The following is a 17,496-nucleotide window of genomic DNA, read 5'->3' as shown; positions in this document are numbered from 1 at the left end:
AACACCTTGCAATTTATTTTATATTCATTATATCTGAATAATTATGGCTCATGATAGTTTTTGATAGCATTTGATACTCTGTGATACCATATGATACCGGTACCTTATGATACATTGTTACGCATACATACCATATAACATGTAATATCTTGTGATACCTTTTTGCTAATGATACCTTGTGCCCTAGCCTACCTACCTTGCCATCTCTTTCCATGACTCCTCCCCATCGCCTCCTACCGTCAGCTCCTCCAACTCAGTGAAGACTTCGTGGGAGACATGCTCTTCGTCCCCTTCATCACCAAGAATGAACTTCACTCTCTGCTGAGGTGGTTGCTCTGAAAAACGATTCAGAAAATCTGTGCAATAAGCACTACATTAAGGATTGATCTGCAACGTGGACCCAATTTTATGGCTCACATAACCACAGCATTCCGCACTAACTATCACCATTCTGTGCTAACAGTGCTGGCAAAAAAATGCCAAACTTGTGAGCACAGAATCCTTACGTGAACTTTATGAGATGCAGACATTTGTGCGTATGCCAAAATTCCTTGCTAATCTTTGAAATACATGTGTGCTAAACTGTAAGCACATAATTTCCAGTTACAATAAGCAGGGATTTTCGCTTTAACTAGAACTTAAGTTATCAAGAGAATGACTTGACAAACACCTTAGGATTGAATGTAACCATACATATGTTCAGTTGCAACTTTTCCCAATAGTTTGGTCAAGCAATTGGTCGAGCAAAAATATTATATAAAAAAATTTTGCAGTTTGAAATCGATTCCTTTTTAACACAAAAACAGTTGACAATTATTTGTTGAATTCTTTCAATATTTTAGATTTATTCTTGAAACCAAGAGAAAAAACAAATCGGTTGCGAATATGCAGGCTCAAATATGCAATAGCTTCGGCACTGAATCAATACATTCAAGGGATCATGTCTTCTGAGTTTATTTGTTGAGTGGCAATATGCACCACTAAGTGCACTGAAGCCAAACTTTCACAGCTGGGAGAAGTTTGCGCTCAGTTGCAGACGTGCACATTGATTTTCAATATATTTCTACAAATTGAATCAAAATTATGTCTGTATTGGTCTGACAAATGCCAAAGTTTTGCCCGTGTGGTATTCAAGAAGCTAGCCGCCTCTTGAGCTAAGACATTAGAATGTCAGCAGTGCAGGGGAATTCCATGCGGCTGCGGTAACCTTTTCAAACAGGAAGGCACAGTGTACAAGAACGGTTAGCCAGCTCTGAATTCAATTAAGTGAAGTGCTGCACATTGCACACAGACCATAAGGGCCCTTAAATTAAAGGAACTCTTTCGAGGGAAGGTGCCCGTTTGGGTTTCGAACATGCATTAACCCTACTGCTGATTAAAAGGTCACAAATGGTCAAAGCTTCCTTCCACTCCCCCTGGTATACTTTTTAACACACCAGTGGGTCACTTGACCAATATTGACCCAAGATTTTCTTTGACCCAGACTTTTGAAATACATGTATGGCTTGTAAACATTATGAAATCAAATTATAACAATAATAATTGTGCTTATATAGCGCTTTCCATCATATCAACAATCTCAAAGCGCTTCACAATTATTACCCCGTTCATCAGGCCATGGGACCACTCGGCAGCCGATATCAGCGCTCAATCGGTCCTCGACCCTCACAGGTACCCATTTATACTCCTCGGTGGAGAGAGGCAATTGTAGTTAAGTGTCTTACCCAAGGGCACAAACACCATGTTCCTGGCAGGGTTCGAACCCACGCACCTTCGTACATGAGTCAAACACCGTAACCACTGGACCATGGCGTTCTACCGTACGTAACCACTGGACCACGGCGTTCTACGTAGCCACTGGACCTTGGCGTTCTACGTAACCACTGGTCCATGGTGTTCTACAATCAACAAATCTGGACGAACTCCAGAAATACAGCTTTAACCCGCCTAGTCTTCTGCACTTCAAAACCTTTCCAAGTTTTACAAAACCCACTTTTGTCCACAAAGTTACATGTAGGGCCCACACCTCGAATTCCTCTGAGGTAATCTTCTGTCCAGTATGGATCACACTTCAAATCCTTGCAATGTTCTTTTGTGTGGTTAAGCTCAGGGTAACCAAGTGATTGTTTCCAACTTTCACTAGGGAGGTGACACAGTGAGTATTCAGTGTTTATACGTTGGTGAAGGGCAAAACCTAATTTGATTTACATGTACATCATCCCGACGCAAAATTTCATCTTATGAATACTCAGGGTAAGCAGGCAGATTCAGTCATGCTAAACTGCTCTCCGCAGTTGTTTTTTTGTGCAGTGACTTTCTGTGTGACACAAGTTACTTTAAAACACTTCATATCTTATCACCTGAAACTGATTTGCAGGGCTTTAAATGAAAGAACAATGAATATTGATTTATTCTTAATCTTAAAGTACACAATGTACATCCTTTACCTGGTTTTTCCTCCTTCAGCAGGGGCGTTTCTGACGACGGCCCCATCTCCTGATTGGAGTCGGATTCCTCCAGCCCATTCTTCTTGTGTCTGTGCTTATGTCTGTGATGTCTGTGATGGTGTCTGTGCTTCAGGGGCATATGCACCCCGACGTAGACAGCACGGTGCCCTGGAAAACGATCAAGACAAGAAACACTGATAAGCAGCTGTAACCCTCAAGGGAACATCTACTGGACAATTCAAATTATCATTCACTCTGAAAAAGATATCCATATAAAAAGAAATAGAAAGTTATGACATGGCATGGCATGACATGGGAGGAGGATTGCTTCTTTTGACTGTCTGTGACAATTCAGACAGCAGAAGGGTTGAGGACTTTTTTCATTTTAAGGTTTTTTATATCACACGTTAATGTATTCTTCTTTTTATTTTAATATGTGATCCGATCAAGCTAAATAAGTCGTTTGTCGGGAACTTTCATTTGGAGATTCAGGCCAAAATAGGGCCACTTCATCACATCACTTCATCACATCTCTTGGTGTTCTGACTTCCATAATTTTCTTTTTACTAAAGATGGTATCAGCATGTGGTTTCAGATTGTGCTCTTTTCAAATCTGTAAAAAAAGAAAAATTGACCAGGGTCGACAAATGACTCATTTAGCTTGATTGCATCCCATATATTTGGAATGTTAACATGTGTGCAGATACAGGTACATGTGCATGTATTACATGTATGTGGGTGTAATTAATAACTGTTAAGTCCTTATTACATTATGCAAAATGATACTGATTGGCTGCATGTATGTCCACACATTGATGTTGACTTTGTTGACATCCTGGACTCAGTGGACTGTAACCCGTTTGTGGTGCATGCTTATTATGAAAAACACTCTTGGAAATATCTTTCTGACTTGTGTTCCAGAGTTGCGCTAAACCAAATTATAATAAGGAATACGGGTGTGCATCAGAACCGGGTATCCGGCCACTGATGTTGGGAACCTGTTTCAGATTATGGCATCAGGTACCCGTAACCAACTTTACAAATTACTTAGTAACTTCTCAGACAATGAAAAAGGAAAGGTTCTGAATGCCATACATGTATGTGGGAATTGTCAAAATGCAAACCAGGCTACATGGAAAACCACACCAGACTTCACATTTACGAGCAACAGATGATGCCCACACCATAGACATACACGAGTATAATAAAACCTAGACACCACATCAACTGCTTTTACGTTGTAAATTCTGTGAGCAAAACGGGCTGCGTCACGCAGCCTGGCACGATGCACGAATTATCATGTGGCTTCGATTTACGCGCATACTTTATGCGTATCCCACGAATGTTCAGGCCAGCGCCAATGCACTTGTGCACCACTTACATGTAGTTTTTTGTTTCCCGCATGCGTATGGGACCAATTGATTCCAAATAACGCGCGCAGTGAGACCGCTCTCTTGCCGACGCGTCACGCCCATGGAGGGCGTTCGCGTAATACGCGCAGCATTTTGCTCACAGGCGCAATAGCAAATGTCGTGTCTAGGTTTTATCATATGTCTATGGCCCACACAAGTTGTAGTTTACACTGTAAAATACAAAGCCCTTCAGGAAACTTCGAGGATTTGAATTTTAGGGTTGGGCTCCATTAACGAGTAGCCATGTTTTACTTCAATAGGGTACCAGGTTCCCGTACTATCTGTAAATGCACATCCTTAATAAGGAGTGACTCAAGTCCACCCAAACAAATGTTGGTTTCCAACAGGTGAACTTCATATTAACTTCCACTGACGTGAATGTGGATTACTTCTGAACAACTGCTACAGTCAATTTTTCCATGCAGTTGCCTGCAACTGTTTCAAATTTCACATTTTCCGTGTACTTCATTCAAATCTTCACAATAATTGTGTAAGGTGGGACTCTGGAATGCCAGGTGTTCAGTTACCTGCAGTGTCCTCCTGGTCATCCACAGAAATCTGGGGTTGATGGTAGTGGATTCCATGATCCACAAGAACATCATTCTCATCAATTTTCTGAAAAGAAAAACGAACAAATTAGTAGAAAGGTTGGCGTACACATTTCATTAGCGCACATTCAAGTGTGCATGTACGTGTTCATCTTTTCAAACCGTGGACGAAAAATACATGTGCCAGAGAACAAAAGAGAATATCGTCCACGATTCCCAGCATACGTCCATGATTGGGGTCGTGTACAAAACCTATGGGAGTCTTCCTAAAAAGTTAGTACAAACAAAATAATAATTAATAATAATAATACTTTGGGAGGCTAATCATCCTTACTCGCAGCTGGTATGCTGAATTGCGAAGGACGCGGCTACAACGTGGTCGGGCCGCTGGCATGTAAAGGCGCCTATGGCTGCCGGCCACATCGACCCATACATGACCACGGAGCACAGCCTGAGATCGAAAGTGTTTGATTTTTCCAGAGGGAGGAAAACCGGAGGGCCTGGAGAAAAACCCTTGTGGCACAGGAGAGAACCAACGCCCAACTCTACTCACATGCGATCCGCGGCCAGGATTCGAACCGTGGTCACCTTGGTGAGTGCTTTACGCACAAGCTACCCATGCCACCCAAAGAGGGACAATAGCATGTCCACAATTGACGGTGAACACAAGTTTGTGTGTGCTTGCATATGTGCACCCATGGATATAAACCTGACAATGTACCGGTCCCTTGCATTTCGGGTCTACTTTAAAGGTACCGGTAGAGTGGACCATTTGCAGTTATCCAAAAAGTGACCGACCACAATACTGCTAAAAGGCATACTTGGTTTAACCCTAACCTTCCCAAATCCTCCAAACTCCTCTTTGCAAAATGGAGGAATTTGCAAAATTGAGCCTGTATACATGCAGTTTTTACATGGAGGCAGTTGAAGGATTTTGCAGGATTGAGGTTGCATCCTAGTAAAAATGCCTCAGGATTTTGGGTTAATAATAACACCAAACTCCGTGAAATTATTCTTTCTGGCATGCTGTCATTTTGAAGAAAACAATCATTTCCAAAGATGTTTGACGACACATTTTTGTTAATTTCCTGAAAAAGTTGGTTTGTAATTGGTGAATGGGTGCAGTGTTTCCCCTGCCTATCCAAACGTGAGGCGGCCCACCTCGCTACTTTCAGTGACCACCTCGCTCAATTTTTGCCAATATCACCACCTCGCTGTGAAGATTTGCAATAAGGAAATACTAATCGAAAAATTTACGTTTTGTGTAATTTATGAGCGTTTTCCTTGACCTTTATGTATCAAGAATTCACAATTTTGGATGTGTACATGTAGATGGAATCATCACGCATTTTTTGTGAGCACTGCATTCTTTTCAGTTTGCAGACTGCGTAAATTTTGTTTCAATCATCAATTTGAATTTTTACCACCTCGCTCAGTTCATTAGCCAGGGGAAACACTGAATGGGTGCATGTAAGCGTTGACACGATGCACACGGGCACAGTTGCTAAATTTAGTCAGTTCAGTACATGCAATCGTGTAGCTGCAATCGGCTTCAAATGAGAATGTGTCCCAGATGCTATTTCGGGTGCAATTGAAAATATGATTCCGCAACTTTTAAATTGAAAACGAGATCCTGGATAATTGTTTTCTCAGGATATACAGCATTCATAAAGCTACATGTAAAACTTCATCAGGTTACTTGTTAAGCTCCCTTCTTAAGATTTTGAGCACTTTTGTTGCTTCAAACGAACAAAATGCACAAATTACAAATGGTCCACTCTGCCTTTTCATGATCTTTGTTTGTTTCCAATAAATCCAATGAAGAATGTCCAAAACCTAACCAGTTGAATTTCAGCTCAGTGGATATTACACTTTTCGCGAGAACACTGAAAAACCATGCACGACCTGTTGATCATGAAACATGATTTTGTCTATGGATAGCACCCTTTACTTCCAAAAATCAGTCAATTGACTGATCGTTGGAAATCACCAACATGTTCATTTCTTGATTTCTTCTGAATGACAGCAGGCCAGACGGAATAATTTCATGGGTGTTCAGAACCAGTATGATCTTTAACTAATCCAACTCAACTGTTTTATTATAATTTGGTATCGGTAGGTTACTTTTGGGATAAATGCAAATGATTTTATACGTGTACATGTATGTATGCCTTATTTTGTTACATAAAGCAGCAGGGATGATATTTTTCAGGTCTTGAGGGATCATCTGTACCGGTACATGTACACGGTAGGTGATGTTGTGACAAATTATATAAAATGTACAATGTACATGTTCACATTCAGCCATGGCCACGCATATGGACATGTCACATGAGCTGTGTTTAACCTATGAAATTTTAAAATCAAAACCCACGGTTATAATACAATAACATATGGAGTCAATATCTCCATAACGTAGCCTCATTTTCGCTTGCAAAAATGTGCCAAAAAAAAAACAAGAATGAAAAAAAAAAAAAAAAAAAAAAAACCCAAAACATGCATGCACTATAATAGAGTAATTTAATAACTTTGAATAACATTTACAGTAGGTCAGTACTCTAGTTTATATTCCACTTCTTTCCACGTCTAGTGGTTTCGGTCAAAGTCCCAAAAGAGGCTCATAATTGAATGAGGCTTTCAGATCTTGCCATGTGTGCAGCAATTCATCTCGTGGATTTCCCCAATGATTATCGCTAATGTAGGTGTGGGTGTATTCAGTGCATGTATAAGTGAATGTGCGTACTTTGTACTGGTAAATGGGTCATTTCACACTACAGGGGAAACTGTGGGATTGGGAAATAATATCAAGTTGTTTGTCCTATTTTCTCCTTGTACAATCCCATTGTTGAGGGTTGTGCTCACCAAAAATGGTAACACTTTCCAGGCAAATTATGTACATGTACATGTACATGTATGTACCGTAATTTTCGGAATATAAGCCGCGCGGCGTATAAGCCGCAGTACGCAAAAATCTGCAAATTAAGATTTGAAGTCGGCGTATAAGCCGCACCGGCGTATAAGCCGCACCGACCGCAGTGGTTTCAATTTTGTAGGGCCTCCAAACTCTAGTCAAAATGCTCTGAACCAGTTCCATTTACACTACGAAAGCTATAAAAAGGGCCACAAAGGTTATATCAAATCATTCACAGTTGATACTCTTACAATAACACAAACATATATGGAAATTGATGATGAGAAATAAACACCGGGAATTACTGCCGGCTGCCCCGTCCGGTCCCCGGCCTAAAACGTTAGCGCATGGCCCAGCAGCTAGCGCCGACAAATGAGAGCACTTGAGATATGTAACCCACCGTGTGTCGTCTGACTGGAGGCTACAAATGCTGCTTTGTGGCAACAGATGCTGATTTGTTTTGTCCTAAGAATAAACAGGTCCGTTTTTACAACAAAACTTATCAAATTGTTGTGATTACTAACGTCAAAATTCAAGTTGCAATCGTAACTCTCTTCGAAAATAGTCAACACGATGCTGAAAATTTTATGGACGAATCCATTCATTTCGTAAGGGGTGATTTGTAGCCCCTGCTTTGAGTTTTACATCGTTTCTTGAATACATTTCAAGAAAAAAAATTATATTGTGACATTGAACAACTGATTATTGAAAAGAGAAATATTTGGAACTCCATAAAAAGTATTAGTTATCTTTTTTTCTGTTTTTAAACAGCAGAAATATTGGTAATTATTGTTCCCAAGAAAGTACACCCCTTTATTACAACAAATGGTGTGGTCCATGGGAAAGGCATGCAGCATGCATGCAACACTGCACGCACTAGGATCATGTACGGCCGGTTGTCGATGTCGATGTCAAAGAGACAGCTTTCGCTAGCCGTACTTTTTACCGCTCGGTACCTTTTCGTTGGACGTGCTTTCGGTTTGTTTATGACTTTCTTTATTGATGATTCATTTTAGCAACAGATCTTTCCTTATACCAGTACATTAAATATACATTTGAATATCATTTTTATTCTTCACGGCTCGGCGTATAAGCCGCCCTGTGTATAAGCCGCAGTAAACATTTTCATGGGCAAATTCAACGTATAAGCCGCGGCTTATATTCCGAAAATTACGGTACATTAAACAATGTAAAAATACACTTATCATACAAACTATTCACATTTGCTCTTAACATGATAATTCTATGTAAAAATCAAATGGTTAGGCTCGCTGTGAGCTTTACATTGTAATGTGATACCAAGCGCTTACAATAGTTACATGCATACGTGTACCTAAAAATGTTTGCTTTTTCCGATTCCCTCAGAAACTCACAGATGATTTTCAAAATGAAGAACAGTAACAAAGCTTTGTTTTACAATGTAAATAACTTAAATATGATACACATTTTGGTATCTGACAAAAATAAATAAAACAATGGTAGTGTGATGGGAGCTCTTTGTGAGCTACCGGAACTAGCTTTGGAGTTTTCTCTCAACATCATCAGGGTTGAAATTTCCTATGTACATTTGTTGTAATTGACAGGCTGATTATTTAACTAATTAACATAAATTGATTAACTTGTTCATTTCCAAGAGGCAACAGGCTACAGCCTACATGTACCATTATGCTTCAAGCTCGATAACAGCAGGCAAATACATGTATTGATTGATAACATTGTACATGTACATGTACCAGTACCTTCATCAATTACAACAAATTCCCAAAGGAACTTCACTTCAATTTAAATACACACGTTACACAAAATTTAATGACAAAATGGTCCTCCGAGTGGCACATATAACAGTATCCATTCAAAAATCATTAATCATGCAAACTGCACTGTACCGTATGATTACCATGATTATGCTGTGGTAGTATATAGTCAACCATGTAGATCAAGTCCGTCACAAGTCCATCATGCGTCCAGTCACAGGCACAATACTGGTCACAGCACAGTAAACAAATCGAGAGGCATAACCCACAAGTCTAATCAAATATAGTCTGGTGTAAGAGGTATTGTGTACAAGGGGATGAACAATGATAAAAGGAATTCCTTTATCATACAATGTACAATATACAGTGGTAGGTTGTGACAATGTGACTTATTAGGGATGACTGATGGCTTGTGATAGACTTGTGATGGATTTAACTTCAACACTATACATGTACAGGTACCGGTACTTGTCATATCACATTAGATTAGAACACATTTCCTTCGGACAACGGTGTGTACATGACATGTGTGTGACCTTAGCCAGGACTAACATCATTTCTGTACACAGCATGATGACACCAGTTTATCAGGGATTAAAAACAGATTTACACATTGAATGATACTGGTACAATCATCCTATTCCCATTCACACACTGAACCTGCTTCCAATGTGTGCACAAAGGTAAAGTGAATGACCAGTGATTGACCAATCAACAACTCAGACTTGACTTTTAAATATTTGAACCCCTCTACATTTACACAGTACTATCATACTGTACATAGTATGTGAACACGTTTCAAAGTGTAGTTATATGGAAAAGTTCAAAATGGAATAAAGTCTGTAACCTTTTCTCCTCAAAGTACCGATACTGCGACAAAGTACATTTACTATAGCAACAATATCTGATTTATTCATGTACAAGTAAATTGTATACATGTAACTTTGAACACTGTACGTGTTCAATTCGGGCGATTCACAATGCAGTGCGCCACCAAGAGTTTGCCATGGAGTGTTCATTTTTCCCAGTGCCTTGTGGGAGATGGTCGACAAATTCGCAGCGCGGGACATTTGAAATTGTTAGTTTTTTCCGGTCAGTAGTTTCGTAAGCGTATGATTCGAGGATCTGTTTGCCCTTTTCTTTTCCTCTTATCAATATGGTGGTTTTTTGTAAGGCGGCAGAATGCTATGCTCCAATCTATAACATACAGCTCAAGTTGCCTTCTGACACTCATTCCAATGGCCGTGTTTTGTCGACCGTAAACCTGAACACAGTGGTCGATTTAGAAAAAAAAAAATCACATGCACTGGTGCATGTAGACTAAAAAAGTTACATGCACAAAATAAATTTTACATGCACAAAAAAGTGTGCACACAAGACTCATGGAAGTGGTACACTTTCACTTTGAATTTTCCTTTGATGTGCATGTGGTCATGATTGGGCCCAACATTGCAACCGCGATCGCGAGAAGCCGAAGCCGAAGTAGTAGGCCTAATATCAGGTTCCGCCGTGTCATTGCCACCACTTGCAGTCGAATCCGATGGGGCAGAATCAGATGTAATCACGTCAGTGTCTTTCTCCGTGCTTTTTTTGCCCCCAAATGACAAGATGGTATTTTTTGGAGCGGCGACTTGTTTCCTTTTTGGAGGCATATTTGCTGGCCGCAGCACACATGCACGCAAACAATGTATGAAAACTTTCAACCAGTCACAATATCGCACGAGGTGTTTGCCGATATCACTGCAGTATATACTGCATAGCATACACACGCAGCGATCGCCCAGAGAGGGGTATACCTAATTGCTCAATAGCGACACCCCCTAGTCTTTTTTCCAGTCGTGTTGCATGCGCCGCGCTGTGTGGTTCAGATGGTGAATTGCATGAAGCCGGAACGTGCACGAAGAAAGCGTTTAGAAAACGGCTACACTCCACAGGCCAGCTTTTTATCGCTATAGTACACGTCATGCAGCGCTGCTGAGTGCTAAATCATATGTACATGTGTGTTAACCACAGGCTGTGTGTCGCTCGTTGCGTGAAATCGCGTGCGCGTTTAATGTACATTGTATGTGACAAGTTGTTCAACGTGGGCAAATATACGAGGTACGTATTTAGGCCTAAAAAAAGTACGTGCACGGCGTGCACGTAGTATCAGAGGTTTACATGCACAGAGGAAAAAGTACATGCACCTGTGCATGCGTGCACCCGTCTAAATCGAACACTGCCTGAACAATGGACTCTCCATGGCAAACTCTTGGTGGCGCACTGCATTGTGAATCGGCCGAATTAAACGTGTATTCCCATCCTCAGTTACAAACATCGCTCATTTATTAACAGTATGGCAGTGAACTAAACTGCAGACGTGCACATGTAACGGTTCGGCAAATGGCAACTTGGGAAAAATATGCAAAGTATTTTTCTCACAAATCAAATCGGCCTGGAGATGCCTGCATCAAATATCAAGTGCTTTCATAGGCACATGTGCACAAAACCTTTACATTTCTTCAACTGTCTTGACCTTCTCCTTCCAAGTCCCTTCGACAAAAAGATACTTTCAGTTTTATTCATGCATTCAATGGCAGGATGCATCTGACAGGATGTCGATACAAACCGCCATATCCTACAGTCTTTGATACGAACAATACATGTACATACGTGTACATGTACACTGTAAATCCTGTAAATCCTGAGTCTAGCCTGCTTGCTGCAGCCAACATAAAAAACTTGCCAGCTGCGATGGGACAGGTAACTGACGCACTACATTACATTGATTGTAGGAGGATCTGTAACTCAATTGACACTTTGGTAGAACACATAGAAGGCCACACCTGCCGCATTTCTGACATGAAATTTTACAATGTACACATGTACATGTACAGTTCTTTTTATAAACGTAATGAAAACCATTTGCAAACTTCAATAAAACTGTCAAAATATCATGAATACATTACATAAAACATGTACATGTACAACGTACATGTACCGGTAGGATCAAGCATCCGGAAAAATCATTGCGACTAGTACATGTATGTACATATCTAAGCTCTAATTTTCGAGGAAAAGAGGAATCATTTCCATGAAATGGTTAGTCTGACCAAACCATTTCGCTTTCAACGTAAATCTATGTTTTGCCCCGACATAAATTAAGACACATGTTCATGTGTACATTGTATGTTCACAGTTTTCTCAGAAAGTATCCATTGAGCTGAAATCTCGATTAGGTTTTTTTTTTAATAACCTGCTTCATATCGATTGTATTGTTGTTCCTTGAGTCGACAAATTTGCAAGTGGTGTCCATTACCTTATAAGAAGGCCACACCTGCAGGGGTTTTTGCCATGAACATTTACAATGTATACATGTAGGCCTACCGGTACACTGTTCATTCCAATTTCATATGCCAATTTTATGTTTTTGTTGTGACTTTCCGCTTCACTGTTGCATGCTAACTGCTAGTGGCAAGTCAATTTGTCTTAATTCTCTCCTTACCGGTATCTGATTCTGAATAAAAAACTTACACGTGTAGAGTTTTAATCTCTTGAGGTTATCAAGATACTGCAATCCCAAAATGGGAATTGATCTGTTGCAGTTATCTGCATTTGGCAAGAAGCCACTTTGTATAAAGTGCACTGCAAACTATATGTGTACACTGGGTTTATTTTATCCTGAATGGGGCATCTTTGCGAGTGTCAGGCCTTGTGAGGAATGATTGAAATGTTTCTCCAACTGGTATCCCACAACTCTCCCTTTGTAACCGTTGAGCAGGTACAGGTATACACATACCGTACATGCACGGAGTCCACACCATACATGTCCACTGATGAAAATTCAATATTCAAACTTCACATATTTAAGCATAAAATTACATGTGTTGTACACTATGCATCTAAGCACTGTCAATACAATGTAAATCGATATTACTCGATTGTTCGATATTATTTTGATATCGATATCGTCGATGGCAATTTTGTAAATTGTAATCATATCGAAATATTCAAATTTTCGATTTTGAGGAATATTGAAAATATTGAAAATGCACCAGACAATCGTCAAAATAACTCTCTCGTTTGTGCTTAATTACTATGTGTATAAAATTTGCTGTATAATGAACTACATGTAAATCTCAGCAGCAACATGTGCTTGTGATGCAAATTAAAAACTGCACAAAACGCTAAGCGGCGTCACTTTGTGCTCTGCATTCGCTGGAATTCCTGGGTCTCCCCAATGTAAAACCCCAAAAGTAACCGCCTGTCCTGAACAAACTGTCAGTGCTGTGCTCCAGAGAAAGCCTTGGATAATTGGGACTTATATATTTTTTTTATCACTGAATTAAGTGTCATCTTTATGGTCTTTAACTTTTACATGGGATAATTGATACATAGGATAAATCGATACATCAAATATTCTTGATAAGTTTCCGATATATTTATTATTGAAAATAACTTATATCGGCGGTGCTTAAAGGGAATATACAACATTTGCAAACATCGAAAAATAAAACTACCAAGTTTTTGCGAAATACCGTAATAGGATGTTGGTAAATGACAGTCTAAAGCATCCTGTAAAATTATGGCACCTGGTATACTGTCATTTTCAAGAAAAGTGGTATTTTTGTATCAATTTCCAACGCTGATCGGCCGATCAGCGTTGGAAACAACTGGCTTTTTTTTTCAAATACTGGCCCCAATGGACCATTGCACTTGTTTGCAATCGATTACAAACCTATGAACGGGTACGAGCCAGCTAGACTGGTTCCCTGACCTTACAATTCCCGAATGTATGTAAACTGCTCTAATTCTTCTTATATGGAGTCAGGGAACCAGACTACAGGAAAATGATAGTTTTTTTTTTGGTTTTTATAGCATTTTCGAACCAAAAACCTCCAAAAAGTCAGTGTAACTATATTTGCTTTATATTTCCAACCCCCCAATTCCATCCATTTCTGAAAATTACAGCAAAAGCAAATGATGTATATTCCCTTTAAATGTATCATCTTTTACCAATTATGTACATGTACTTGATGTCAGATAAGACTTGGAAGTGTTAGCTTGCTAGGGTCAGTACATGTACTATATCAATTAACATACATCCTAAAGTTCAGGAGTTCTAATGCAGGTGCTGGTACAATGTACAAGTACAATTAGATTTCATTTTAGAAAAGGTGTGCCTGTAAAACCATGGAGGTACTGGTAGGAGATCAGTTTTGCGATTAATCCTTACCACACAGTGTTTTTTTAATTGCCCCTGGCATGACAATTAGTATACATGTACCTCTGGTCTGGTGGCCGTTTGATCCCCATGTTTCTACCTCCATGGTAAACATGGTAAAACAGAGTACTTTTGAATCATGAATTGTCACTCAAAAGGCAAGCCCCGATAAGGAATGCGACATGTTATCTCAAAACTAGACACTTCAGGGTACAATGTGTACGGAAGATCTTGAATTGGAGATACCTTTGTACAGATGTACACCCCACCCCATCCCCAACCACACCTCCAGTGGGGGTGATTTTATTTGACTTCAGGTTTCTGCATAATCCGAAATTAATCCAGGGAGAGGAAGTTTCAGTCCGTAAATTTGTCTCTAGAGGTGCCTTCCGGATGATTTTTTTTTAGAGGTCTATCAATTGAAGAAATGAAAAACCCCAAACCCATTGACAGGCAGTATGTAGTTAGGTGTCTCATCCAAATGGATACCGTACGTGTACGCATACGATCCGTAACCGTTATTGACCATTCCAGTTGTCGGAACTGTTACCATGGTTACTAATCCAAACATGTACATCATACATGATGATTAACAATTTATGTGCACAGACAAAAAAAACATAAGCCACCCATGTTTCTTGTCGCTAGGGAACAATGAGCCGTAATGAGGCAGTGACGAATGTGCTTTTGAAGGCATGCAAGGAACAAACCTCCTTAATGTCAAAAGTTGCTTAAAAATTGTTCCTGATTTGTCTTAATTCAAGGTTCTCAAAAGCATATAAACGGTACATGAACACATACAAATAGAAAAAAAGACACTTTTAAAGGTTCACCACTGAGAAACATTTGGATTTTCGTAATATTATTATCCATACCAAGACCTTTTGTACCTCGTATTAATATTTACCATACCAAGTCCTTTTGTGGTAAACAGACCCAAAACACAACTTAATAACATTGTACATACATGTGTACAAGTATACATGTACATGTACATGTGTACACTGTAAGCCCAATGATCAACTTTTGATTAATCGTGCGCTTGAAGTTGAAAATAAAGTATTCACCATTTTATCTACTTGCACATCCTACAAAAGTACATCGCATTTTTGTCCAAAAATTTTTATCAATAAAAGGTTCAATCAAAGTGATCACAAGATCTTCCCCGGTACCATTACATCAAGACACAAGAACACATGCCCTATTTAAGTTTAAATATGTTTTCCTAATAACTGCACGATCATTAACTCTTTCTATGAAAGACACATTTCCCCCTCTACATTGCAATCTGACCAAACAGCATAGCATACAACATTGTACATGTACCGGGTATACACGTGTACCGGTACAAACACACCACATTATTAGCCCTGCGGGATGTCATGTGGATGTACCGTACATGTACTTGGACAATACAACTTTGACATTTCAAACGACATTAATAACATGCAATCAGGTTATGAAAGCAAAATGCTGCGAAAGGTTGAGCACGCTACCGGTACATCTGTACGGTCCAATAATGACAACTGAGATTGTAAACTTGTTAAAATCTACGTCATGTGTGGCCTCAGTAGAGGAGACAAATTGTGTGTTTGGATTTTACAGCACATGCGCTGCAGACTATTTTAAGTTGTTCAATGTTTCTGGCCAATAACTTGATGCAAACAATACAAAATACCGTAGTCTGACATACACATGTACCGTACAACTGTACTGCGTACAAATGCATGTCGGCAATTTTATATTTGTCAATCCCTCCCCCCCCCCCCCTAGAAATTGGTCTGGTGACGTCCATGCAAAGATACATCAAGGGATCTACATGTATAGAGATCATGCAACTCCCCTTACAAATTAGTCTGGCAACATCCATGCATCTTTGAGCTATATTTGCTCACTGTCTCAAGCTGGCCCACATGGATTTGTATATATACTCTGTGCCCAAAGAATTCATCAAGAATGTTGTCTCTACATGGGCACAAAGAAAACACAAGGCCCATATATCCAACAAGATGGCCATTTTATCATTTTTCCTGAACCTTTTTCACAAACTCACAAACAACTCTGAGCTATTGCCTTCACACCCGTGCACCAAGTTGCCAGACAATTTTGTAAAAACCGCACTGCCAAATGCTGTTCCTGTGAATGAAACAATTTCACATGTTTATGTGTACATATACATGAGACGGTACATGTACTGTATATGTATCATTTTTATCATCTGTTCCTCCATTACTTGTAAATTCTCCGCCCCCCCCCCCCAAAAAAAAGGACAACCAAAAAACCCCCCCAAAAACCATAACAATCCCGCAGTAAAAACAATCTCATGTTATGTTGAGCATTATCTGCATTTGCTCAGCAGTGCATAATGAACATGTACCGGTATCCACTTCAGAATACAGGCACACATCATACGAGTACATGACATGCCACCGGTATTCAGTACAGTATATTCTGGACAATAAGTTTTCAATAGACACACATATCCCTCAGGCAAAGCCATGGTTACAATACACAGCAATTTGCACTGTGACTTTGGAATGTGCAGTTGTTCATATCCATTCCTATGTATGTACAGTAAGTATATACATGTAGTTCTTTCCAGAGAGCATTTCTTACTCTTACCTTTTTATCCACTGGAAAATATACATGTTTTCCTTGCCTTCTTGCCATCGTGATGTACACTGTTACGTGTGCAATGCAGGACACTGACTAGAGAAATTTGTTAGTTGTGACCCTGCACGTACACTGCCACTGAGTTCAAGTGTAGAGAGTCATGCTTGGACGAGCACTACCGGTACCTACATCTGTGTGCACATTGTCGGTAAATTGCTTCACAATGCAATTGTATAATGGACCTTCAACCCAATCAAGTTTTGACGCTGACAGTGACCCACATCCTGTGGTGGGAATGGTTGATTTTGTAAGATAACTTTTTAGTAATTCCTAGCTTAGAGAATTCAATAATCATCAAATGTACACATGCATGTCAGTGTGTACATACCGGGTACTGCATTAGCTGACATACAAATTACATGCATAATGGAACTGGTAAGTACCGGGTCTGCACAAAAATAAAACACCTTAAGAATACAAACAGAGATAAATGGCCAGCAAATAAAACTCTCAAATAGGCCTAATAGTTGCATGTAAATTCTGCTGATTACTTTATACCCCCTAGTGCGACCCTGCCCCCCCTCCCCCCCCCCCAAGCGATAGGATTC

The 17,496-nt window shown here is 39.8% G+C and overlaps 1 protein-coding gene across 4 annotated transcripts in view; it reads right to left on the bottom strand.

Annotated features, from left to right (window-relative positions):
- Positions 1-17,496, bottom strand: part of LOC119721242 (sodium bicarbonate cotransporter 3-like) — a 68,292-nt gene that overhangs the window by 37,783 nt on the left and 13,013 nt on the right. For 3 of the 4 annotated variants that reach the window (XM_038191219.1, XM_038191220.1, XM_038191217.1), the window contains 3 exons: positions 4,387-4,474; positions 2,448-2,615; positions 197-356 (listed from right to left, as the gene is read on the bottom strand). In XM_038191219.1, the coding sequence (XP_038047147.1) occupies positions 197-356; positions 2,448-2,615; positions 4,387-4,474 (416 nt within the window). The remainder of the gene's footprint in view (positions 1-196; positions 357-2,447; positions 2,616-4,386; positions 4,475-17,496) is intronic. The other variant, XM_038191218.1, reaches the window with a different exon arrangement.

Source organism: Patiria miniata, unplaced genomic scaffold, assembly GCF_015706575.1.
Source record: "Patiria miniata isolate m_02_andy unplaced genomic scaffold, ASM1570657v1 HiC_scaffold_13, whole genome shotgun sequence".
In the NCBI taxonomy this organism is placed as follows: domain Eukaryota; kingdom Metazoa; phylum Echinodermata; class Asteroidea; order Valvatida; family Asterinidae; genus Patiria; species Patiria miniata.
The sequence above is the reverse complement of the archived record's forward strand: the minus strand, read 5'-3'. Positions and strand labels throughout refer to the sequence as shown.